Consider the following 26,069-nt stretch of genomic DNA (forward strand, 5'->3'; position numbering starts at 1 on the left):
CAACACAACAACATACTGGAAAAATTTCAGTCCGGATTTAGGGCCGGCCACAGCACTGAGTCCGCCCTCTTGAAGGTATTAAACGACCTTCTCCTCATCACTGACTCTGGGAAATGTGCTGCACTGGTTCTCCTGGACCTCAGTGCAGCGTTCGATACTATAGACCATACTGATCTCCTGGACCGCCTCCAACATGGGGTCGGCATCACCAACACAGCCCTGTCCTGGTTTACGTCATACCTCAACAACAGAACCTTCTCTGTGAACATAGCAAACCATTCCTCCCGCTGTGTCAACCTCACCTGTGGGGTCCCCCAGGGCTCAATACTGGGTCCCATCCTGTTCTCCATCTACATGCTCCCCCTCAGCCAAGTCATTCATCGCCATAAAATTTCCTTTCACTGCTACGCTGATGATACTCAAATCTATCTTCCACTCAAGACAGATGATCCCTCTGGGCTGGACCTTTTGAAAGACTGCTTGCGGGACATAAAGGAGTGGATGTCACAAAGCTTCCTGCAGCTCAATGACACCAAGAGTGAAATTCTTCTGTTTGGCAACTCCACCTCGGTCAGTCAGATCAGAAAGAATTTGGGAAGTTTGGCCACTCTTGAAAAACCCCATGTCAAAAACCTCGGGGTCATATTCGACCCAGACCTCAAGTTTGACAAACAAGTGAAATCTGTGGTGAAATCCTGTTTTTTCCAACTACGCACCATAGCCAAGATCAAGTCTTTCCTCTCCCCCAGTGACCTACGGAGGGTCGTGTTAATGCTTATTTTTTCTAGACTGGACTATTGCAATGCCCTTTATGCTGGGGTCACCAACAAGACCATCCATAGCATGCAGCTAGTACAAAATGCGGCTGCCAGGCTGGTGACAGGCGCAAAAATGAGGGAACATATTTCTCCCATCCTCTCCTCCCTTCACTGGCTCCCAGTGAAGCGTAGAGTGAAATTTAAGATCGTCATGTTCGTCTTCAAAGCGCTCAATGGTCTCGCCCCAGCTTATATTAAAGATCTCCTGGACCAACCCACCAGCTCCAGGCTGGGTCGTTGCCTTAGATCAGACAACCAGATGACCCTGAAGGTCCCACGGTCAAACCTAGTGACAAGGGGAGACCGTGCTTTCTCAGTGATGGCACCTAGGTTGTGGAATAAGCTCCCCCTGAGTATTAAGTCCGCCACCACTCTGGACTCTTTTAGAGCACGGCTTAAAACTCACCTTTTTACCGCAGATGACTTTTAATCTATGTTTTCATTGTGAGTCTTAAATGTTTAGTTTAGATTCCTTTGTGTGTCTCAGTCTCTGTTTCTGTTTTTTTTTGTTTCTCCAGTCGGGCTGCGCCCCGGGCTGATGTAACAGTTGGTTGGGGGGCGCATAATAAATGAAAATAACATAACATAACATAACATAACATCTCACCACCACGTTGAGGCATAGTGGGGTCAGGACAAACCACCGTAGAGCGTCTATGTCGTACAGTCCTATAAAACACACTCCACTGATCCCATCGCCTTCGATTTTGTTTAGGGCCAAAAGGGTGACCGTCAGGCCCCCTGGAAGCCCCCAGGCCACAGCGTGGAAGAGGAGGGCTTTCTTCTCGATGGCCTCGCTGCCCCATTTAGGCACAGCTGCCAGGAACCAAGTAATGGTTAGGATGACCCACCATATGCTGCCTGCCATGGTGAAGAAGTAGAGGATCATGAAAAACAAGGTGCATGCCTGCAGGAGGAAGAAAAACAGGATCAATCAATCAGTCCTGAAGGAGTCCAACAAGGACAAACAGCAAGTTCTGTAAGTAGCAGTCCAACTAAAACTATGTCAGCAGTCCTCTTTGCTCTCAACAATTATATCAATGTAGTGGAATTTGAACACACCTGAGCTTGCACAATTTACAATTGAAACACTTTCAAGAAAAAATATGCCTGTCAAGTTGCTTAAAACCACGTTTTACCATTTATAGTACATCCAGAAAGTATTCCGTTTTTCACACCGCTTCACCTTTTCCACATTTTGCTACAGCCTTTTTCCAAAATGAAAAAAAACAACGGATTTTTGTCCCAAAATGACGATGTGGAATTTTTTTTTTTTAAATAATCTGGAAATTTATAAAAAATAAAAAAAATAAAAATAAAAATAAAAACACATGTGCATAAATATTCACAGCTTTTGCTCAATACTTTGTTGATGCACCTGTGGCACCAATTATAGCCTCCAGTCTTTTTTAATTCGATGCCACAAGCTTGGCACACCTATCATTGGGCAGTTTCGCCTGTTCATCTTTGCAGCACCTCTCAAGCTTTATCAGGTTGGATGGGAAGCATTGTTTTTTATCCAGGACGTCTCTGTACATTGCTGCATTCATCTTTCTCTCTATCCTGACTAGTCTCTTAGTTCCTACCATTGAAAAACATCCCCACAGCATGATGCTGCCACCGCCATGCTTCACTGTAGGGATGGTATTGCCCTGGTGATAAGCGGTGCCTGGTTTCCTCCAAACATGATGCCTGACATTCACGCTAAACAGTTCAATCGTTGTCTCATCAGACTACAGCATTTAGTTTCTCATGGTCTGAGTATTTCAGGTGCATTTTGGCAAACTTTTTACTAAGAAATGGCTTCTGTCTGGCCACTCTACCATACAGGCCTGATTGGTAGATTGCTGCAGAGATTGTTGTCCTTATAGAAGGTTCTCCTTGCTCCACAGAGGAATGCTGTAGCTCTGACAAGAGGGACCATCAGGTTCTTGGTCACTTCCCTGACTAGACTCGGATGAATGCAGCAATGTTCAGAGACATCCTGGATGAAAACCAACGCTTTTCATTCAACCTGATGGAGTTTGTGAGGTGCTGCAAAGAGGAATGGGCAGGATGGGCATCGTATTCAAAAATACTCGAGGCTGCAATTTCTGCCAAAGGTGCATCAACAAATTATTGAGGCTGTGATTGTTTTAGTTTTAATATTTTTTCAAAAGGCAAAAAAAACCCAACAACTTATGGGTTATTGTCTGTAGAATTTTGAGGACAAAAATGAACTTATTCCGTTTTAGAATAAGGTGTCTCGTTGTGCCCTGTGCCCCGTTTCTTTGGCTTGTCCAAAGCATGGTGGGCTCTGTGTCCCATTGAGCTGTGCCTCCAGCATCTAAGAACATTCTCAAACATATGCTGTATTCGGATACTTTACTCGCCTCCCTCCTTGGGGGGTTAAATAGCCGACGATTCAACCGCAAGATTGATAGTCAAATTTGACCACTTCAAATTGAATAGTCAATGATTCTAATAAACTTGTAAGTATTTATTTTGGCATTATTTATTATGGTAAACATAAATATAGCCATATGTAAACACATTGGAAGTTGATCAGCGTTCTGGAAAAGATTTGCATATTTTGTGGAGGTTTGCACCGATGAATTAAAGATTAAGATCAGCCTCAAATGTCATAAATATATAAATGATGTACTGTGCTATTTAGCCATCTAAATTTAGAGTGTGGTTCTAAAGCTGCTCCAAATAAAACATGTCTTCAGAGAAGGACCTCACCTTATTGTGTGAGCCCTGTGTTACGGTTGAAGCTTTGAACTGTGCGTGGTTGACAGAGTTACACGCCACACTGTCATCCAACAGGAAGCCCAGGAAGAACACCAGTGACACCATGACGTAACACACAGCATAGAAGATGATTGGGCGCTCAGGGTATCTGAACCTATTGTAGATTACAAAATAAGATTCGACATAACAATAAAATAAAAGGTACTACTCCCGAGTCATCATACACACCTGGTGACATCAATGAGGAAGGTGAAGAAGGTGAACAAAGTAGCGGAGAGACAAACAATGGAGATGACCCCGATGAAGTATCGTATGAAGGTCACATCCTGTTGGCTGAAGTACATGGAAGGGCAGGGAGCAGAGCAGTGTTTCCTGCCCATAAAAGAGTAACCCAAGTCTGGATCCATCTTCAGCTCTCTGGGGCACCAGAAACCATAGTCTCTCTGGACAGTCATGGACGACTCATCGGTGGCCTGAGAGTCCTTCTCCAGGTCCTCCCGACGAGGATACGGCTCGTGGCACTCTGGAAACCTGTAGGTGAATGTCAGCTAGATGCATCATGCAAGAAGACATTTCAATATGCAGAACAACACACGGCTACGACCTGCTGCACTCCATGTCTTCTGGCCAGGTGAGTCCAAATATGTCCATCAGTTTCTGACAGTCGTCCTTGGCCTGCTGGCAGAGGGCACGACATGGCATGGAAACCTGGCCGTACACTACGCACACAGGAGCATAGAGCGCGCACAGGAACATCCTCAAGTCTGGGCTGCACACCAGGTTCACTATGGGATGGAACGGCTGGGACAGACACAAACAAAAAGACGTTTTTTTAGCTGACATTTTTGTGTGCTGTAGAATGTTACTGCTGGAATTGATGGTTCCCTCAATAAATCGCAGCTCCCCAGTCTCAGCAGCACTCATGCAGCCCCAGTCCAAAACACGACCACCGCCATGCTTGACTGCAAGCAAAACATAATTATCTTGCTAGTCACTTGTGTTGTCAGATATCTCGAACAAGAATGGCTGTGTAGAGAGATGCAGAGATAATTGCGTGGCTTTGCTACTTAATATGAAAGCACAATATTACTTCAGTAAAAATTCAGATGTATGAAAGAGTTTGCACGTACAAATCCAAGCACATTTCTTTGTTTCATAGCAATCAACTTGAAATTGACCACAGAAGTGCGGTAGCTTGGCACGCCCAGACCACGGCCCCTTATAAATATGCAAATCATATTGAAAGTAGCCATGTGACTGAGAACAGCATGTGCTGCCCAATTAGGACTCGGTAAGAGGTGCTTCTTTCTCCTGTTATGTAAAACAACACACAGGTTAAAAAAAAAAAAATTGGTCAGGGATCAGGAGCAAAGAAAGTGAAGAAGAAGATGGATGTACATCACCAAAACAGCTGAGCATTTGAAAAAAAAATTGCTTCAACTGTCCCCTTCCTTTGTTGCAACTGTGCCTAGTACTACAGGGATGTGAGCACCCCTTCTCAACTGTCTATGTGATGTCAAGGCTTGGTTAGCCCAGAATTGTTTAATAATGAATGAGGGAAAAACGGAAATTTAAATTTTTGGTCCGGCCCTCACTGACTTGGGACCATTGCAAAATTATGTGCGTCCCAAAGTCACCAGCCTTGGCGTCACTATAGACAGCGATTTTAAATTTGACAAACAAGTCAATGGCGTTTTAAAATCGTGTTTTTATCATCTTCGTCTTTTAGCAAAGGTAAAACCATTTTTATCTTTTAACCTTTTTGAACAAGTCGTGCATGCTTTTATTTCAAGTCGCCTGGACTACTGCAATGCACTTTATGCTGGCATTAGCCAAAAAGCTCTCTCCCGGTTGCAGTTAGTCCAGAACGCGGCAGCACGACTTTTAACAGGGGCCAGGAAACGTGAGCATATAACCCCAATGCTTCGGAGTTTGCACTGGCTCCCTGTTCATTTTAGAATTGATTTTAAATCCTTGCTGTTTGTTTTTAAAGCTTTACATGGACTGGCACCTCAGTATATCTCGGACCTCCTCCAAATTTACACTCCTGCGCGCGCTCTGAGGTCCGAGAGCCAGCCCCAGCTCGTGGTGCCCAGGACGAGACTTAAAACCAGGGGAGACAGGGCTTTCTCTGTGGTCGGCCCTAAACTCTGGAACACTCTGCCCCTCCATGTTCAAACTGCTCCCACAGTGGAGTGTTTTAAGTCTCGTCTTAAGACCCACTTTTATTCTCTGGCTTTTAACACTACGTGAGTTGTCTGGTCCTCTGTTGTCCTCTGTGTTTTTAAAATGTTGATTTCTATTTACTGTTTTAATTGGTTTTACCCTTTAAAATTGTTTTTAATCATATTTATTATATATTGGTTTTATATGTATTTATTTTTTGTTTTTATTCAGTCATTGGTGAAGCTAAGGATAATATTTTAATATTGTTGTGCAGCACTTTGGAAACATTTTACTGTTTTAATTGGTTTTACCCTTTAAAAATAGTTTTTAATCATATTTATTTTTTATATTGTATCTGTATTGGTTTTCTATTCATTTATTCTTTGTTTTTATTCAGTCATTGGTGTAGCATAATATGGTTTTTAATATTGTTTTTAACATGGCTGTGCAGCACTTTGGAAACATCCTTGTTGTGTAAATGTGCTATATAAATAAAGTGGATTGGATTGGATTGGGGGGGGGGGGAAAGAGGAAAATTGTGGGGAAAAAAAGAAAACATTTTCTATCAGCACAAAGTACTGCCACGCAAACCCTGAAATAAAATGTTGAAAATCAAGACTACATTTCATGCAATTGGATGCGTTTCTACACTATATTTTACTGTAATATTTTTTGTCATTTACCAACCTTTTTTGTCTGTCTTTTTGACACTTACATGTCCCATGTAATATACCACACGGTTTTTAGTAGAATGTTTACTAACATTATTATCATTCAAAATGTAATGTAAGGGGAGGGGCTGTCACGTGACTTCAAATGACTTCGTGTAATTAGATGACCCTGCCACTATTACACAATGACAGCAATTAATGTAGGATTTGTAGAAAAACTTCATGCAAAACAATGTCTGATTGTGAGCAAAAACTTTGAGATATCGACTTTCCGTAAAAACCGTGAGCGCCTCAAGGCTTTGAGGATAGTTCCGGTGTTCTCAGATTTCCGATAAGTGGAGAAATGGCTGAGTTAGAGTGAGTAGGAAAATAAATGTTTTTGTGTTTTTTGGCGCCGACATCTAACAGTGGCGTCAATGAGAGATTTAGCTGACTTTCTTGGCTTTGAGGGCCACCAGAAGCCAAATGGGACACATGACCTCCATAAAAGTGACATTTTCTGAGAGGAACATGTGTGTCAACGTTTTCACCGAAACACATGACAGTGGCATAAAAGATGTGGCCGTGAGGACAGGTTGGTCACCAAAGAAAAGCACATTTTCAGGAGCTTCTATGCTCTAGTATATTAGAGTGTGAGCCATCCGCTTTAATGGAGGAAGGCCGGGCCGATGGCGCTCGCCTCACTTCGATGGCCATCCAGGCAAAGCCAAACATTGGACGTCAAAAAAAAAAAATCTAAAACATTCATGCAAAGAAGTTTCCCATTTGGCAACTATCCTGTAGCCACGCCCCCTTGGGTAATATACTTCCGGTGTTGTGACCTCTGTTAATCCGTCACGTCAAGAATATACCTTCTCACTGCCCAAAAATAAATACTCTAGAACTACAACTCGTTCAGAACTAACAGTGTTCAGATTGTAATCATCCAAATATGTTTAGCAGCAAAGTGGACAGCCGTCAACGTTGTGTCTCGGAGAGCAAAAGGAGGCGACAACAAGTAAGCTAGCTACATTGTTAGCTAACTAGTGAGCTTGTTTTGGTGCACCTAATCATCTCCCTGCCCTGCAACTCAGTGCGGCATTTAGGCAAGAGGAACAGTGAGTACATGCAACTTAGGCGAGTGTTCAACAAATTTTGTTTAGAACAGATTTTTATATTTCATTAAAAACAACACAGAAGTGATATTTTGACACCAAAATAAATGTTTAAAAACGCAGATATCCGTGTTTTGGCGGAAATTTCTCATGACTACTACTACTTAGGGAGGTAATGATAAACGCAATGCTAAAATGCAGTAACATTCCCAATGGTTAGTATTACCATTTGAAATTGTAATTATCATAAAACCGTGATTGATTACCGCACTTTGAAAAACTTTCCTTGAGAAGCAGCCAGCACAATAATCGCTAGCTAGCTTAAATGCTAACAGGAATACTAGACACAGTAACGTCTTTAGGCATTACAAACATCACCCTTTTTCCCTTCATCATTGAGAAACGCTCTAAAACCTTAAAGAAGATAAATATACAGGGTTTAAACTGTCAAATGTATTTTTATAAAGGCATAACAAAATTTGATGAGGAAAGTATATATTGCTTATTAATTTTGCAAAAATAAAACTTTGTTGAAAAAATGTCGGCGTGTAAAAAATATTTTTGAGCACATTCAACAGTACTGTGATAGTAATGATAACTGATAACTTTGGTCACTTGATATGAAATGTTCATATTGTTACATCCCTACTATGGGCGAGGGCGGACCTACGTCACTTCCGCCTACCAATCCCCTAGCAGCCGGTCACCATATTGAATTTGTTGAAAACAAACCAGCTCACAGCGAACACAGCATTGACAAAAAAAGCATTTAACGAGGTTTCACGGCATTTTAAACTGTTCTAAATGGCGTATGATTATGTAAATAGTCTTTCCAGTGAGGCTAGGTTAAGATACGAGTTAAAATATTCCGTAGTTGGATTAAACGACTGCCCTTACCGCCTTCCAGCAGATGCGTGGACTGATAATCCTACACAATGGCCGGACATGGAATTTGGAAATCTATATGTCTACCTCACAAGCGCACCAGGTATATTATTTCATATCTATAGAAAGCCGATTCAATTTTAAACGAAACCGGTTTTCGAAAATAGCCTATACAGGCTATAGACTATATAGTATATACCGCATGTTATTTTTGTACAACAACAACTTCAGCTGTCGAACGTTATAAGGTACAAATTCAACAAGTACAACATTAGCACGGACGGTATAGCCAAGTTGTGGTTAAGAAGGTGGATTTTTGTTCCTTATATTTACCAAAAACGAAGTGATCCGAACACACGACCCGGGACTTTGGGGGACTCCAGTGAGAACTGTCCTCGTTTTCCCGGTGTAAAGCTGCGAGCCATTTGTCTCGTCTGTGGGCTTTTATCACGCTTTGGCAGAACAAAATACGACCTTTGTTTTCCCTGTTTCCAGTTGTGGTTAGCACAACCAAAAACAACACAGTTTTTCAGCATTTTGGAGGCAGAATGACGGGTTTAATCAGCGTAGGTCGACAGGTTAAAGAGTAATGGCAAAGGTTTGTTTTCAACGCCAGTCTGGTTGCTATGGCTCGAAGAACCCGTATGTAGCTCAGTTGCCCGGATGTCGGCCCTGCCCCATTACCCTACTAGTTTCACTTCAATAGTATTGTCCCTGAGAAGATGTAAAAACACAAGAATGTGATAAAATACCTAACACCAATGCATTTTGAAATGTAAAACTGTAAATAAGTGATGGGCCGCAAACATTTGAAATAAACTAATAGCATAACCATATATCACCATAACATATGCATGTGAAAATTAAATTAACTGCCGTTAGTAGCAAATATGAGAGAGGACTAAAGTGTGCTGCAACTCAACACCTCCCAGTATTCCATCTACATTCAGAAGCTCATGAAAAATGTAAAGCAGCACTTGGTTAAGCAAACATCTCCTTGCATGATGAAGGATGCGGCAAAGACAGACTTTTGCTTCTTAAGCCATTGCAGCGTTTTCCATCCACACAGGAAAACTACCAGCTCATTAAAATGCGTAAGATGCATGTGTGACATTTTCACCATACATTCGTTTTTTTCAAAGCATGAAATCTACAAGGTGCTGCAACAAAATCTAATAGCTGGGTGTGTGTGTATGAAACCTCTGATAAAAACAGTGCACTTTGATTGACCAGCAACAAAAGCCATCGCACACATTACAGCGTACGAGTGCACTTCTGCAAAGACCTATTCATCTGCCATTGTGTGTGTCTTTTGTGCGTGTTTGTGTGCACACTCAGGCTTTGTGTGCATGTTTTGATCGTTTTCAATTGCCGTGTTCCAAATCTGCACATGTTCACCAGCAAATGGGGTGCAGCGGTGCGTGATGGGCATGACACAGTTTTGTAATAATGCACACAACTGCATGGCGTGCACTCATCTTATACGCCATCACTTTACAGATGGTAGAACAGTGTAAAGACAAAACCGGACCCTATAAGCAAAGATGAATATATTACATGCTGACTGTAGCAATAAGAAAGTGGATGAAAGACCAATGTAATGCAAGTCCAACTATAACCAGCTGCAACCATTAAACATGCTGCTACAACTTTTACATGATTGTATTGCCTTCTTTTAGCATCAAACATCCACAATGAATGTTTTGGCAAACTTTACACAAGGCCAAAGCCTTCACCCAAACAGAAGGGCCTCATGTCCAAATGTCAGTTTGGCTCCCATTTCCCCCCAGAGGACAGAACTGGAATTACACACAACATTTCCCAACAGCTGAAGACCATCAGCAGGGGTCACCAACCTTTTTGAAACCAAGGGCTACTTCTTGGGTACTGATTAATGCGAAGGGCTACCAGTTAGATACACACTTAAATAAATTGCCAGAAGTAGCCAATTTGCTCAATTTACCTTTAACTCTGTTATTATTAATAATTAATGATATTTATCTTTGTGGAAACACTGATCATCTTAATGATTTCTCACAATAAATATATATAGAAACAGATAAATATCAATATGCAACACTTTATTTTTATATTTTCTCTAAGTGCACATTTTTCAAATTGAACATTTTCAAATGATCACTTCTAAGACAGTCTTGTGAAATCACAATATCCCATTTTAACTAGCTAGCCACTAACATTTTTTAACAAATCATGAATTACTTTGCACCATGTTTGTACAAATAATAACTCATGTAAAATACAAAAGTAAACTCTCAAATTTTTAAATCATGTCACACTTTGAACTGGACACCAAATCTGTTATCTGTTTCTTTGTCAGTTAGTGGGAAGCCTGGCATTGCATGCTGTTAACTAGTGTGTTGTACTCTGGTGTGTAACTTGACACTGCAACTCTGAGTGAGTCTTGCAGATGTGCATCAGTGAGGCGTGTTCTGTGTTTGTTCTTGATGAAGTTCATGTCAGAAAAGGCTGATTCCCAAAGATAAGATTTTTCCTCATTGTTTGCGGAACCTTCTTAATCTTTTGGACATATTTTCACAGCAATCTGGCCTTAAGCTTAATTATGATAAATGTAAAATGTTAAGGATCGAAAATCTAAAGAGAACGTCCTTTCGAATGGAATGCAAAGTGCCTGTTTTGTGGACAGATGGACCAGTTAACATACTTGGTGTTGTTGTCCCAGAAAATCTGGAAGATCTAGGCTCAGTAAATTATGATAATCGACTAAGAAAGCTGGACAAAATTATGCAGTTATGGAAAGGGAAATCCCTAACCTTGTATGGTAAAATGTCTATTGCCAACTCGTTAATTATTCCTCAATTTATTTATTTGTTTTTGTCATTACCAGCTCCATCACAAAACTTTTTTAAGATTTATGAGCGGAGGGAGGGTCTTCGATTTTGTCTGGAACGGCAAACCAGAAAAGATTAAAAGAAAGGTTTTGTACAAAGAGTATGAATATGGGGGCCTGAAACTTCTCAACCTTGAAGCTATGTGTCTGTCTTTAAAAGCATCAATTGTTCCAAAGATGTATTTAAACATTGAGTGGTACACAAATGTCCTGTTGGACAAAAAACATGTACTGTATCAAAAGAAATTGTATCCTTTTTTACAAGTGATCCCCTCCCAGAGAGTCTGCTGGGAAACATGGCGGGGTTCATAAAGGAAACAATCCACTCATAGTGGTGTTTTCAATTTTATGTGCCAGAAAAAAGAGACGATATTTTGCAGCAGTTAATATGGATGAACTCTAATATTGTAATAGATGGAAAGCCTTTCTTTTGGAAAAATATGTTTGAAAGAGGAATCATTTTTGTCAATGATATTATCAATGAGAATGGTAAAATTATGAAGTATGATGAATTTAGAGCTATGTATGGTGATGCTTGCTCAAGCTTTTCATTTTATCAACTAACTGGAGTAATTGGGAAAAGATGGAAACAAATAATTAATTATGGAACTACTAAATTATTAGTTTGTAAACCTCTAATAAGAAATTCTAGTTGGCAATAAGGAACTAAAATAAATAGAAAAATATATAATTTTTATTTAATAAAGAAATCTTTGAAGGCTGCCTCAAACAACACAAATGGAAAATGGGAGGACTTTTTTGACTGCCCGTTGCCATGGGATGCCATATTCAAACTAATCTATAAAACCACTATCGATGTGCAAAATCGTTATTTTCAAATTAAAATTATTTATAACTTCTTACCCACAGGGAAAATGTTAAAATTATGGAATATGACAGAGTCAGATGATTGCCGATTTTGTTGTCAGGAACCTGAATCCACCCTGCATTTGTTTTGGTATTGTCATATTGTGTCTTTGTTTTGGGTGGAAGTTGAAAAAATGTGTTTAAGGATTGGTTTGTTTATGAAGCTTAATGTGGTTTCTGTTATTTTAGGAGAGTTCATTGACAATCATGATTTAGTCAATTTAATTATAGTACTCTGTAAAATGTCTATTTTTAAGGCCAAAAACAGATATTCACTTAGTATTACTTTCTTTAAAACATTTATTCAGTATTTTCTAACTTTAGAAAGTTACATGGTTGAAAACGATAATGATGCCAAAAAACATTAAAAAAAAGATGAGAAGTCCTCAAAGGCTTATTTTGAAAGTATAATTATGTTTATAGATTATATGATATCTGTTGTTGTGTTCCCTAATTTGAGTGACCTGGACATAATCTGGACTGTACATAAATGCTTATTTTGAAAATGTAATTTTGTTTATAAATTATATGCAATCTGTTGTGTTCCCTAATTTTTTTCTGTGTACATGAATGAAGGTGTGTGTTGCTGAGTTCTACTTGGACATTATCTGGACTGGGCCTGGTTTAAAAAACCCTTTAAACAAATCTAATTTCATTGACAACCTGGTCTGTTGAAGATAAGGCCCTTTTTTAAAAAATAAAATAAAAAAAGATAAATAAATAAAAAACATTTTCTTGGATAAAAAAGAAAGTAAAACAATATAAAAATAATTACATAAAAAATAGTAATTAATGAAAATGTTAGTGGACCAGCAGCCTATACAATCATGTGTGCTTCAGGGACTGTGTCCCTTGCAGATGTGTTGTCTATGTTGTGGGAACCAGAATATTGGTAGCAGAAAGAAATAACCCCTTTTGTGTGAGTGGGTGTGGATGAGTGTGCATGGGGGAGGTTGTTTGGGTTGATGCACTGATTAAAAGTGTATCTTGTGTTTTTTCTATGTAGATTTAATTTAAAAAAAAAAAAAAAAAAAAAATGTATTTATTTATTTATTTATTTATTTATTTTTATTTTTTTATTTATTTATTTTTTTTAGAACAGGCCCGCGGGCGACTCATCTGGTCCTTACGGGCGACCTGGTGCCCGCGGGCACCACGTTGGTGACCCCTGCCATCAGTAATCAGGAAGGCTCTCACCTGAAGCAATCAAATCCACTCCTTTTTAAGTCTGCAGTCCAGCTCAGACTTCAGGCCAACAAACACTGCTGAAGGAGAATTTGCCAAATGCAGTAGTGCCTAACTGTTTACAGAGACCAGGGTGGCTGACGGTGAGATGACTTATATTATTTTGATGTTTTGATTTGATATGTTGAATTTATTTTAATTGCCAAAAGGTTGTTAAAAGTTAAAGGTCATGTATATGTACTTTTGGAAACACTTTTACTTTAAAAAATGGTTTATTGTAATTTGTTTATATTGGTCCCTAATTGCTTTTGTATTTGTCAACCTTTTCCAAAGGTTTTTCACCTTATAAGTATTCAATGAAAAAAAGAGACAATCAAGTCCAAAATAAAAGGATAAACAGAGATTTGTCTCATCATTGGATTAAACCACAGAGTGAAGTCCCAGTGTAACCCCTGGTCGAAAATCTAAACCCTTTTCAAGTTAGGGGATAAAACAAACAAACAAAACATAACTTGACAATGAATGACTACAAACACCAGAGAGCCCTCCAAATAGGCCTGGGCCGATAAATGTTGCCTGATGATATATTGACCTACAAATCATTGCCGATAAACGATGTCAACATTATTTTGAGACCAAATTAACCACTGATGAAAGGATAATATATAATAATAATGGAAGTAGACCCTTTCAAATGCAATAAACTTGTATTTCTCGTTTAGTTTAACATTGAAATTAAAATGTACACATTTAGATATCCAAGTTATGTAAATCAAACAAATAATAAAAATAAAATGTATTCTGTCTGTTAGCAAAATTTGGCACCTAAAATAAGATTCACAATAAAATACCCTGTCTTTGTTAAGGAGGGGGTGGAGGACCCTTAAATGTACACAACCAAAACAATCAATAAAATGGCTAAATAAAGGTATTGTGACAAAAATAATCGCAGTTAATATTATCGCAGTATTGTTGAATATGCTCAAAAAGTACTTATTTAAAAAATATATAACTTTGTTAAAGATTTTAGTGTGTGTATAACTCATAAATAAACACAAAATATACTTTCTTGCCAGAAGAAACATCAAATATTGTTCTGGCTTCATAAGAGCATTATTATTTTTAATTGTGTGTTTTAATATGTGTGTCTTCTTCCATTTTAATTTGGAAATGTTTTAGAATGTTTTTTTAATACTGGTAAATTTAATTTGGGTGGTCTGTTTGTTTTACATCCGGTTTATGTGAAGTCACGCAAGATCACTTCCTGTTGAAAGGGACGTCGATGTCACTACACAATCAGTCCACGCATGCGCGAAGACAACGTCGCTTCCTGTTATGTCAGTTATGTTCTTGCACGCCGTCACCCTTACCATGGTTTTCTTTTTTGTAATCTTTATTTGAATAACAATCTCATGTAAAAGATTACATACAAAACAAAACAAACGTTACTTAAGAATACAGTATTTATTTTGAAACCGTACAGAAACCTGAACGATGTGCTCAGCAGCCCTAGATGGCAAAAAAAATCAATCTTTTTTTTACTACCGTATTTTTTGGATTATAAATCGCAGTTTTTTTTATAGTTTGGCCGGGGGTGCGATTTATACTCTGGAGCGAGTTATGTGTGAAATTATTAACACATTACCGTAAAATATTAAAATAATATTATTTAGAAGCGACACCGAGGAAGAAGATTTCATCGGATTTAGCGATTAGGAGTGACAGATTGTTTGGTAAACGTATAGCATGTTCTATTTGTTATAGTTATTTAAATGACTCTTACCATAATATGTTACGTTAACATACCAGGCACATTCTCAGTTAGTTATTTATGCGTCATATAACGTACACTTATTCAGCCTGTTGTTCACTATTCTTTATTTATTTTAAATTGCCTTTCAAATGTCTATTCTTGGTGTTGGATATTATCAAATAAATTTCCCCAAAAAATGCGACTTATACTCCAGTGCGACTTATATATGTTTTTTTCCTTCTTTATTATGCATTTTCGGCCGGTGCGATTTATACTCCGGAGCGATTTATAATCCGAAAAATACGGTACTTTACATCAAATAAATCAATAATCAATACAAATCATTTGAAAGTCTAATATCTGTTAGGCTGCAGATAGAGATGTACGTTACAGTTAGGGATGATGCTCGAAACCAGTTTTCCCGGTTGTTCAATAAGTAAAGAACCGAGTCCTCGGACTCGAATCCCTTTTTGAGAACCGGTACCCGTTATCGAGACCACTATAGTAAAGAAAAAGAGTTGGTTCTTTACTCGAATCCCTGGGAACGAATCCCGTCCCGACAAGAAATGCCCCGCGGGACATCACAAGAAATGACGTCATGTAGCTCAGTCATTAGGCGCAGATAGGGAAAGCAGGAAAAAAATGGACCGGAAAAAGCGCTCCAAGGCATGGCTTCATTTCACCAAAAAAAACGAGGAAGCGGCAATATGCAATTATTGCCAGGCTTCGCTCTCGTGTAAAGGGGGGAAGCACAACAAGCGTGTCGTGTCTTCGACACGTGTTAAAGCAGCGGCAGAGACGACGAAGAACGCCCCTCTTCTTCTGCCAGCTTCCCCAGTCCCAGTTACAGTGGCGGTGACGCCGCTGAGTAACTAACGTTAACTGTTGCCGGTTAATTTCCATATCTGCTCACTTGTAGTAACGTTACCTCTTATGTCAACCAGGACTGCAGTAATGTTAGCTAGACTAACGTTACCTAAGCATAGTCAGTGGCTAACGGTAACGTTAACGTGAGCCTTTTTGTATGGGTCTGATAACGTTAACGTTATCTTGTAGCCTACACCACAACAGAGTTTGCAAGTCTGTCTAATAAACTAGTGCTTTCTTTATTTCTTTAGTTTATTTGGAACATGAAAACACTTACAGTATAATACATCACAGTTTCATATCATTTCACTTTACAGGAGTAGGAAGAAGTAAAGCTTATTTAATCCTACCCCTTTACCACTTCATAGCGTTTACAAATATATACATAATTTACTGACCTTTTTATAATAAAATATCTGTGAATTAAGATACACAACAGTTTTGTAATATGTAATTAATTAATTCAGTCATTATTAATATACTGAGATGAAGAATATCTTATTTTCAATAAGGTTGAAAGTATTTCTCATAATTCTTCTTCTTTGTACTTTGTAAGCACTATTCATTTGAACAACCTCTTAAACTGGATCATATCAGTACAATGTTTAACTTCTTTACTTAATCCATTCCATCATTTAATTCCACATGTTTGCAATTTTACCAAATCATCGAATTTTAATATTTTTGACTCAATAAATAAAGTGTTTGTATGTTCTCTATATCCAACATTATGTATCAGTCTAATTAATTTTTTTTGTAACACGGTTAACGAATGTAGCGCACATTTGTAGTTATTTCCCCACATTTCTGCACAATAACTCAGATATGGTAATACTATAGTAGCGAGCAGTAGAGAATGTGAAGTGATTTGTTAAACCAAATATTGTGTGTTTTTTTCCATATACAACAGCCTATCTGGACTCGATAAGAGAATCGATAAGGAATCGGTTCGATAAGAGGATTCAATAATAGGCTTGAACTCGATAATTTCTTATCAAACATCATCCCTAAGTGCCTTGTTTAAAACAAAAAAATCCACATGTTCCAAAATAAATTACATGAGAGTGCGTCATTCATTGCAATGACAGAAGAGTGAAATTGTTTGAAAATATGATAATACTCCCTGATTTTTTTAAATCTACTTCTTCATGTTTATATTTTTGTTCCATTTTACTCCTAGGTAAGCTACTTTTCATACAAAACATTAATAAAACATTCAAATATCACAGAATGTGACATCTCAAAAGCTCTGTCGTAAAAAATTGCAAGTCCAGGAAATGACATGCGTGGATCGATCGTGTCTTTCTGTCTGTTTCAACGCGACACTGTGGAGTTTATATCGATCACTTTGAGCAAACACAGCACAGCCTAGCCTGTTCAATATGAATACTGTATCTTAGTTGTTTAGACAGCAATGTGTTCATACTAGTTTAGATTGGGGTATGACGTTTCTTAATGGGAAAGACGTTAATGTCTCTTGTTTTCATGTTAGCATTTAAGCAAGCTAATGCTAGTCGGTCCGTAAGTTTATCAAAGTGCAATTATCAATCACGGTTTTCCGATAATTTTAATCGAATACAGTAATACTAACCGTCTGGACTTTTACAGCAATTATCATTATTACCGTTAATGTGCATGTAGTACAAATGGCAGCAGCTGCTGCAACCAATGCAAAAGAGTTATGGCTCTTGCAGCCCGTTACAACGCATGCATATGGCAATTATTGAGGCTGGCAAACTTATCGAGTGCATTTTCATTTATCGTTCGGTTAATTGACGTATCGAATATCGGCCCAGGTCTACCTCTAAGCTGTATTTCAGAGATGTGTGACTTATATTTGTATCAGTGAGTATGTTTAAGGTTTGACTTTTTAATGATAATCAATAGGCCTTTTCCACCGTGCCTTGGAGGGTACACATTCATCAACAGCTCCCAAAAGTGACTTTTTTTTACGATGTTCTAACAGTTATATGGGTAATTTCAAATATAATTTTTGAGGTGATGAAAAGCTCGCTTCTGATGTTTTTAGGATGTCACAGGGAAAAAGGTATTTCCTCATGGACATGAATGATGGCGTGGCGAAGTTGGTAGAGTGGCTGTGCCAGCAATCTGAGTGTTGCTGGTTACTGGGGTTCAATTCCCACCTTCTACCTTCCTAGTCACGTCCGTTGTGTCCTTGGGCAAGACACTTCACCCTTTGCCTCTGATGGCTGCTGGTTAGCGCCTTGCATGGCAGCTCCCGCCATCAGTGTGTGAATGTGTGTGTGAATGGGTAAATGTGGAAATACTGTCAAAGCGCTTTGAGTACCTTGAAGGTAGAAAAGCGCTATACAAGTATAACCCATTTATCATTTATGATGCCACCTCTGATCTGTCCCTAGCTAGATGAAAGTACCCCGTGGATACGCCCACCACGTCGTAAAGGACACCATTGTAAAGTTTTTTTTTTAAAAGGCTTCTCTACACATCTCAAAACACAGCATGCAGCCCTGCAAAGTCAGCTACAGACGAGGGAGCTGCACGTTTGATCATCTTATTTAACTCCTATGATGTTGTTCAAATGTGTTAGTAATGTCAGCACTGTGGCTCACATAGTGCTAATGTTTGAGTCCTCTGTGGGATTTACTAAAAAAATTTGAAAATGGATGGATGGATAATATAATGGATGAGAGAATCTCCCTATGAATAATTTCAAGCAGCAGTTGCTTCCAGGACGTACGTAGTATTTATCACTGAGATGTCTCTTACGTGTATGTCTGTGTTGTCCCTCAGGCGGCACTTAACAGAGTGGAGGCTGCTTGCGTTTGTACATCAGTGCGTCTCGCTGGCCAAAGGAGACTCTTTGTTCATGTCTGCTTGTAGTAACTCATGCAATGAAAATGTGTGTGACTCCTATTTTGTGTGTGTCCCCGTTCTGCCCCTTTCACGTAAGCATTTATTTCCTCTGTTGTGTTATTGCTCTTCAGACAGCATTCAAGTCTTTCTAGTGTAGAAGTGTGCAAGTCAATACCAGACGGTTTTGGGTAATGGTCACCTATACTTGTGAGGTTGGAGGCTCGGATATTTTGAAGAGGAGTACTAAGAGGAGATGAGTGAAAGTAAAACAGTAAGTATCAGAAACAGCTTAAACTGCTCATCATTGTGCACCAACATACTAACTTTAAAATTGTCACTGAAGTCAGACATCTTGGGGATTTGGGTGTGGACTGGAATATATGGGGGGTTACCCACATTTGCGGTCCTCTCCAAGGTTTCTCATAGTCATTCACATTGACGTCCCACTGGGGTGAGTTTTCCTTGCCCGTATGTGGGCTCTGTACCGAGGATGTCGTTGTGGCTTGTACAGCCCTTTGAGACACTTGTGATTTAGGGCTATATAAATAAACATTGATTGATTGATATATATATATATATATATATATATATATATATATATATATATATATATATATATATATATATATATATATATTTATATATATATTATTTAACAGTACAATTAACTGAAAGCAGTGAGCCTTCTTTTCAGTCAATCACTTTGCTTCGGTGGGCGGAGAGCGGGATGCCAGCTTTACGCATGCACGCACACTTGCGCACACACACACGAAGCAGACAGCTTTCCTACTCATAACTTGCTAGTAAGAAATGCTACGAAGTAACAAAAATTAGGAGGGGAAAAAATGTTTAGAAAGCTAAATGTCTTGTTGTGGTAATATTTCTTTAAATTGGATGGGCAATATGAGTACAACACAGACGAACGAGCGAGAATGCCGTGATCACATGATGGCAAAAAACAGAAAACGATATCCAATTAGTTTTTCCAACTGGGGAAGAAAATGCTTAAAAAGTTACATTTTTGCTTACAGAAACGGGAGTCTATTTAATTTTTCTGTTTATTAAATTAGGATAATTAAAACAATGTTGGCGTTAACACACTTTTTGTGTCTTTTTACGCATTGAAATCAGAAAGGACGCGCATTTCCCAAAGTCCGCCCGTCCCAGGGACGTGTTTTATGGATTTTTTTTGCGTTCTTCTTGGTCGACTTCAAGGTAATTAACTTTCCGGTACAATTTCTGAAATTTGGATTCGCCGAAAGTTTTATCAATCACAAACACTGCACTTCCGGTATTTGGACTCCCTTGTGTTATAGTCTTCGTCATGGCGAGCAATAAACCCAAGAAGCTAAGCTTCAATGAAAAGTGGCATCAAGAGCCACTTTTTAGCAAATGGCTCACTTATGAAGATGGAAAGATGTTTTGCACGCCATGTAAACGGGCTAAGAAAACAAACAACTTTACGACCGGGTGAACTGATTTTCAAAGATCCAGCCTCACCAGGCACCAAGAAACATGAGTTCACAAGTTGGCCGAATCGGCTGGGAAGCAGTCCAGCAGCTTTTTTGGCGCTCTGAAAAGAGCAGAGGAGGCAAGTAAAGACAGTGTTATTAGCCAGCTGCGGACTGTGTATCACTTGGCCAAAGATAACCTCCCCTTGTCGAAGTTCCCAAGCCTGATTGAGCTGCAAAAGGCCAATGGTGCCAGCATACCGGCAGCTGATGGCCACCACGAAGCCAGAGATGAAATGCTAGAGGCATTGAGTGCCACTGTATTAAATGACATTGAAACTAACTTGTGAAACTCTAAGTTTGTTGGCATTATTGGCATTATAACGACTGATGATCTACATACAGGTGAGAATAATCAATTAAATGTGTCATATGCATGTATGCCCTGGCACACCATTATCATAATTTCATGACCAAAGCAAAACACTTTTTACACTTTTATACTGAAATAACTACACAGACAACTTATTAAATAAAAATATCGGGGGAAAAAAACTTAACATACATACATTGAAGTATTCTTAATTATTCTAAATCGTAATAAACGGAAAGCCCATGGTCATCTTTGCGCAAAATCGACAGGTAGTGGACAATTCTTGAAGCACTGCTAAATTTTGTGGAAGATTGGAGCATTGACCCTAAACAATTTGTCAGCTTGGGTAGTTATGGAGCAGCTGTCATTATGGGGAAAAAGAATGGCGTTGGTATGTACAGTATGTCTGTGCTATTTTTATTAAAGCTTGTGGCTTTCTAGTGTTCTCATTTTTACTTAGATTTGTGGTAAAGTTGTTTTTGAAATTAATTTTAAAATGTGCAAGTTTGAATCTTCTTAACTTGTGTGTAGGTTTTTTTGTTTTTGTTTTTTAACTTATTATATATCGATTACCCCTTTTGGTAAAAAAAAGTTTCATAGTTTGCATATATACATTTTACTAACTACTTCAAATTATTTACAACAAGTGTCCAGCTATCACATCATTGTAAGATGCACACTGATTGGCACTCCCTGTATCCCAGAGTGCAAATGAAGTTGAGGCACTGAAAAAGTATCAACTGGACCTTTCCCAAATATTCAACTACTACAACATTTTCCTGTGAGGTGAGTTGAACATTTACCGTAATTTCCGGACTATAAGCCGCTACTTTTTCCCCTCGTTCTGGTCCCTGCGGCTTATACAAGGGTGCGGCTTATTTACGGCCTGTTCTTCTCCGACACCGACGAAGAGGATTTCGGTGGTTTTAGTACGCAGGAGGAAGACGATGACACAATGATTAAAGACTGACTTTTCATATACCGGTAGGCTGGTTATTTTGATAACGTACAGGCGAGCACTTTGTATTACTTTGCACCGTTGTATTATTTGTACTCTGCACGAATGCTGTTCGCCATGTCAAAGATGTGAAAGTTTGATTGAATGATTGAAAGATTTATTGTTAATAAATGGGACGCTTTGCGTTCCCAAACAGTCATCTCTGTCCCGACAATCCCCTCCGTGGTAGCAGGAACCCCTATATACTACGCTTATTACACATCAAAACCCTGCGGCTTATAGTCGGGTGCGGCTTATATATGGAGCAATCTGTATTTTCCCCTAAATTTAGCTGGTGCGGCTTATAGTCAGGTGCGGCTTATAGTCCGGAAATTACGGTACATTTCTTGCTTACATTACATACATTTATAAGAATAAAAAAACTGGTGTTTCTGTATTACATGAAATGTTTCATTGTAATGCTCACAATGTACATAACTGACATGATCACTACCACAGAAATATATGAAATATAAATACTTAAGTAATTAATTATTTTATTTTGACATATATTCTTCCAGGTACAATAGGTTTTGAGAAATTGAGGACATTTAATTGAGTGAGCAGGTGGCTCTAAAGAAACCTCCTTCTGTGCGATGACTCTCACTTCATGAAGCAGGGGAGGCGATTGAAAAGTGCTGGCCAGCACTAGTAGCTGCATTAGGAGAGGATGCAGTTAATCTGAACAATGGGACAGCCAATGGCGTAAGCAAGCGTGTTGAGACATTCAACTTTGTGGCCCTTACGTGTATGCTGCTGGACATCTTGCCATTGTTCACTAAGCTGAGCAAAGTTTTTCAAGCAAAAAACTTTGATTTTGAGAAGGTATTGTTGTAAATATTACCAAATATTGTTCACTCATGTTACATACTGAGATATTTCTTATACTAGTGTGACATAATTACTTTTGTGTATTTCTGCTTCCTCTTTCTGACGATGTTTTATGGCGACTTGATTTGCGGAATAAAACTTCAATATATAAGCTACAGGTATGTACAATAACTACAATGTAGTTCTCTACCCCAAATATAAAAAATATAGACATGTGTTTGTTTTTTTCACCATTGAAAGTTTTACATTTTTCCTTAGCTTAACTTTGGATCCTTTTTTTTTACTTTACTTCACAGGCTTCCAATAGTTTAAAGGTTGTGACAAGGGATACATTGACTGCCATGCAGTCCAGTGTGGACGCGATGGGAAGAGCCAAGAAACGGCAGGAAGTGCCAGTTGATCAGGTGGATGGATGTGGAGTAGAAGAAGAGTGAACAGGATTCTCTCAACTTTGACTCCAACGGAGCAGCATTCATCAAATAAATTCTCTCCAACCTGGATAAACGATTCCCTGACTCTGGTACGAAATGATTAATCAATATTATTACCATCCTCATTGTCAGCCTGGTAGTTCTAGACTAGTGGTTAGAATCCCCAATTCACACAGTTGACTAGGGTTCAAGTCCAGTCGGATGCATTTGGAAAATATTACAATGTAAACTGTATCAATGGTATAAAACCATGGGTCTGATTTTATGCCAGCAAGTTGAATATAATTCTCAGTAATTATTACCTAATTGACTCTTTATAAATAACGCTTACAATCATCATCAAACAGTATGAATAAATATTAGATTCAAGTTCATAAATAACGCTTACAATCGTCATCACAGTGTATAAATCAATATTAGATTAATTGACAATTGACATGGTTCCATTTGACTTTTTTCTTTCAGTTGTTTCCTTCCTGAAATACTTGGATCTTCTGCTGAATCCAAAACACCTGAAGGCACTATCCCCTCAGGAAGTTGCCACTTTGGGGGCAGGGCTCGCTAGCAACAGTTGCGAAACATCTTTCAGAAGCTGCAGAGTTCCAGGAAGAACAGGCTTTGCATGACTTTATGGCCTTCGAAGTCCATGCAAGAACCTCTGCTCGATCGACTTTGCTTGGCTTTGTAGAGGAACTTGTTTTTTTCAGGGATGATTATCCTGAGTTTGCGTTGATGGTTGAATTTTTCATCTCCGTTCCATTGAATTCCGCCTTGTGTGAAAGGGGGTTGAGTGCCCAAAACATTGTGAAAAACATATTATGTGAGATATAACAGGATAATGCATACTTTTATCATTTGTTTTCAAAACGGTTACAAAAAAGTGGGACCCCAAAAATTTACTGTGGGACCCCATTTTTATAACTTGATGGGGTCAGTGGGACCCCAGTTTGAAAATTCCTAGCGCCAACGCTGAAAAGTTATTTACCTTCCAATTACAGTACAATGGTAAACAGTAATGAAAAAAACAAAAGTGTGTACTGTTAAATGGTTACTTGCACTATTATACATTATGATGACATTACATCATAAACACTGTATAGTTTTTGTCGAGTATTTCTTCAGTTTAACAGCATGATGTAGACAAAAGCTATGAGTTGTATATAGCCAAATTTTTTTTTTTAAATACATTTTTGTATATTGTTCTTGAGACAAGAATATGTTGATTGACAGTCTAAAAGTAACGTGTTCCTTCACTTATTTTCGCAGTGTCATGCATTTTTATGTATGAAAATATAAAAACGCCAATAGAATTGCAATCGCAATTTAAGTGAAAAATCGCAATTAGGTTTTTTCTCAAAATGGTGCACCCCTATTGTGTACTATTGACATTGTTTTGCTCAGACAATTGAATGCAATAACAGAGAATAATGAACTAGTTTAAATATTGTGTTGATATTGTTAAACTGGCAAAATAACTCATCATAAATAAATTTAAATATTTACAATTAATAGATGTGATCAGTACCGGCCAATCTTACTCATGGATGATCGACAGCATAATTCCCTAATCGGAACATCCACAATATACACATTTTAATTTTCAAATAAACAATGTTTTAGGTTAATTTAATTTTGATACATTATCAAGCAAGGTGAAGAATGAAGATGGAAGCATTTGTATATTTTCAGTTTATCTGTCTGAAATTATTTTTTTTTCCCTATAACGTCTCCATTGGACAATACGCACTAGTAATAGCTTGTCATTTAGTCACTGCTCCATTAAATTGAATATATTGTATAAGTAGAAACATATCTATAACGTAACCAACTCTGTAATCATTTAGCCAGAAGCTTAACTGGTGGGGGGCAACAACATCATAGATTTGAATAACTGGGAACGTGTGTGGCTGGGAACAATCAAGCTTTTCTCAGTGCTGTTGGCATTACACAAGTAACTAAAGGAAACTACCTACAACTGACAAACATATTCATAAGAAAGACCCTCTACAAAGGATTAGTGAGATAATATTCTACTTTAGTTTGTTGATGTTCTGACAAAAAATAAAAAATAAAGTCAATTTCTGTGTGTGTGGTTCGTTTGTGTGTGTGTGCTTGTGTGTGGTGCGTGTGTGTGCGTGCGTGCGTGTGTGTGTGTGTGTGTGTGTGCCAGTGGGTGCGGGGCAATAGTGAGCGTTTGGAATGAGAAGCAGGTTGGGTTTTTTGACACAGAAGGTAAATGAGAAAAAGCCCCTGACTGGTTCAACTCCTATTCAATGAAGGGATTAAGTTTCTTTTTCTTTACTCTTGTTCTCCACAAAATTCAGGGGGAGGAACCCCCCTGGAGGAAGAAAAAAAAAACTAAATACAAAAAAAAAATCAAGAAAGAAAGAAAGCCAGAGACAAAAATGGGAACATAATTAAAGGTCCAACAGTGCAAATGAGGGTAAGATAGCAGTTAAATGATGTGATGCTGGCAGAAAAATAGACAATACATTAAGAAATTGTACTAAACTGTAAGCGCAACTTGTTCCAGCAAGGAGTGTTACTGCACCTGCTCGGTTTTTATCATCGCATTACGTACTGGAGCAGTCGTCTGTTAGGCCTGAGGGTATTATAGTAAGTGTGTTAGGTTAGTGCTTATCGCAGCTGACCAAATCCAGTTTGTCAGCTCGGCACAGACCAGCCCACTGTCAAGTGGAAAAAGGAAAAAGAATGAAGGACAGAGAGGGCAGTGCTGCAAAATAGGCGAAAAAACTAAGCGGAAAAAAGAATAGAAGTGGCCGTTTCCTGGTGGATTAGGGAGTCAAATGGATTGGAAGAGGTGTGAGAACTACACACACATGCACAAACAAAAACCTCCAGCTTTGTGTTAAGGTTCCATCAAGAAGACAGGCTATTGGGTTTAAAGCTCCATAGAAACAAATCTGGCAGCAATGCAGTCATTTAAAAATGCCAAAGTAATCAGATCTTCACACAGAAAATATATGCAAGATGCAATCATCTGAACAAAAAAAAAATCAGATGAGGTCAAGTTTTTTTGCTTAAATGGTTAGGAACTCTAGGGAAGAGCCATTAAAATGTTGGTCCAGTACATAAAAAGCTGTCATTAAAGAGCTTAACTTTTACTACATGGACTTTATGTGTGACAAGTGGGCTATCAGCTTAACCATACGGCTTTAAAACTAGTCTGCAAGTATTCCTAATGTTTTGATGGCGCATTTGTGTGCCTAATACGAAACAAAT

General features: G+C 38.5%; 1 protein-coding gene across 1 annotated transcript in view; it reads right to left on the reverse strand.

Annotated features, from left to right (window-relative positions):
- LOC133632841 (frizzled-3-like) overlaps window positions 1–26,069 on the reverse strand; it is a 56,695-nt gene that overhangs the window by 7,605 nt on the left and 23,021 nt on the right. Inside the window, exons 3-6 of the mRNA XM_062025593.1 lie at window positions 4,156–4,352; window positions 3,780–4,082; window positions 3,543–3,705; window positions 1,426–1,725 (exon numbers count right to left, since the gene is read on the reverse strand). Coding sequence (XP_061881577.1) covers window positions 1,426–1,725; window positions 3,543–3,705; window positions 3,780–4,082; window positions 4,156–4,352 — 963 coding nt within the window. The remainder of the gene's footprint in view (window positions 1–1,425; window positions 1,726–3,542; window positions 3,706–3,779; window positions 4,083–4,155; window positions 4,353–26,069) is intronic.

Source organism: Entelurus aequoreus, linkage group LG02 (genome assembly GCF_033978785.1).
Source record: "Entelurus aequoreus isolate RoL-2023_Sb linkage group LG02, RoL_Eaeq_v1.1, whole genome shotgun sequence".
NCBI lineage: Eukaryota > Metazoa > Chordata > Actinopteri > Syngnathiformes > Syngnathidae > Entelurus > Entelurus aequoreus.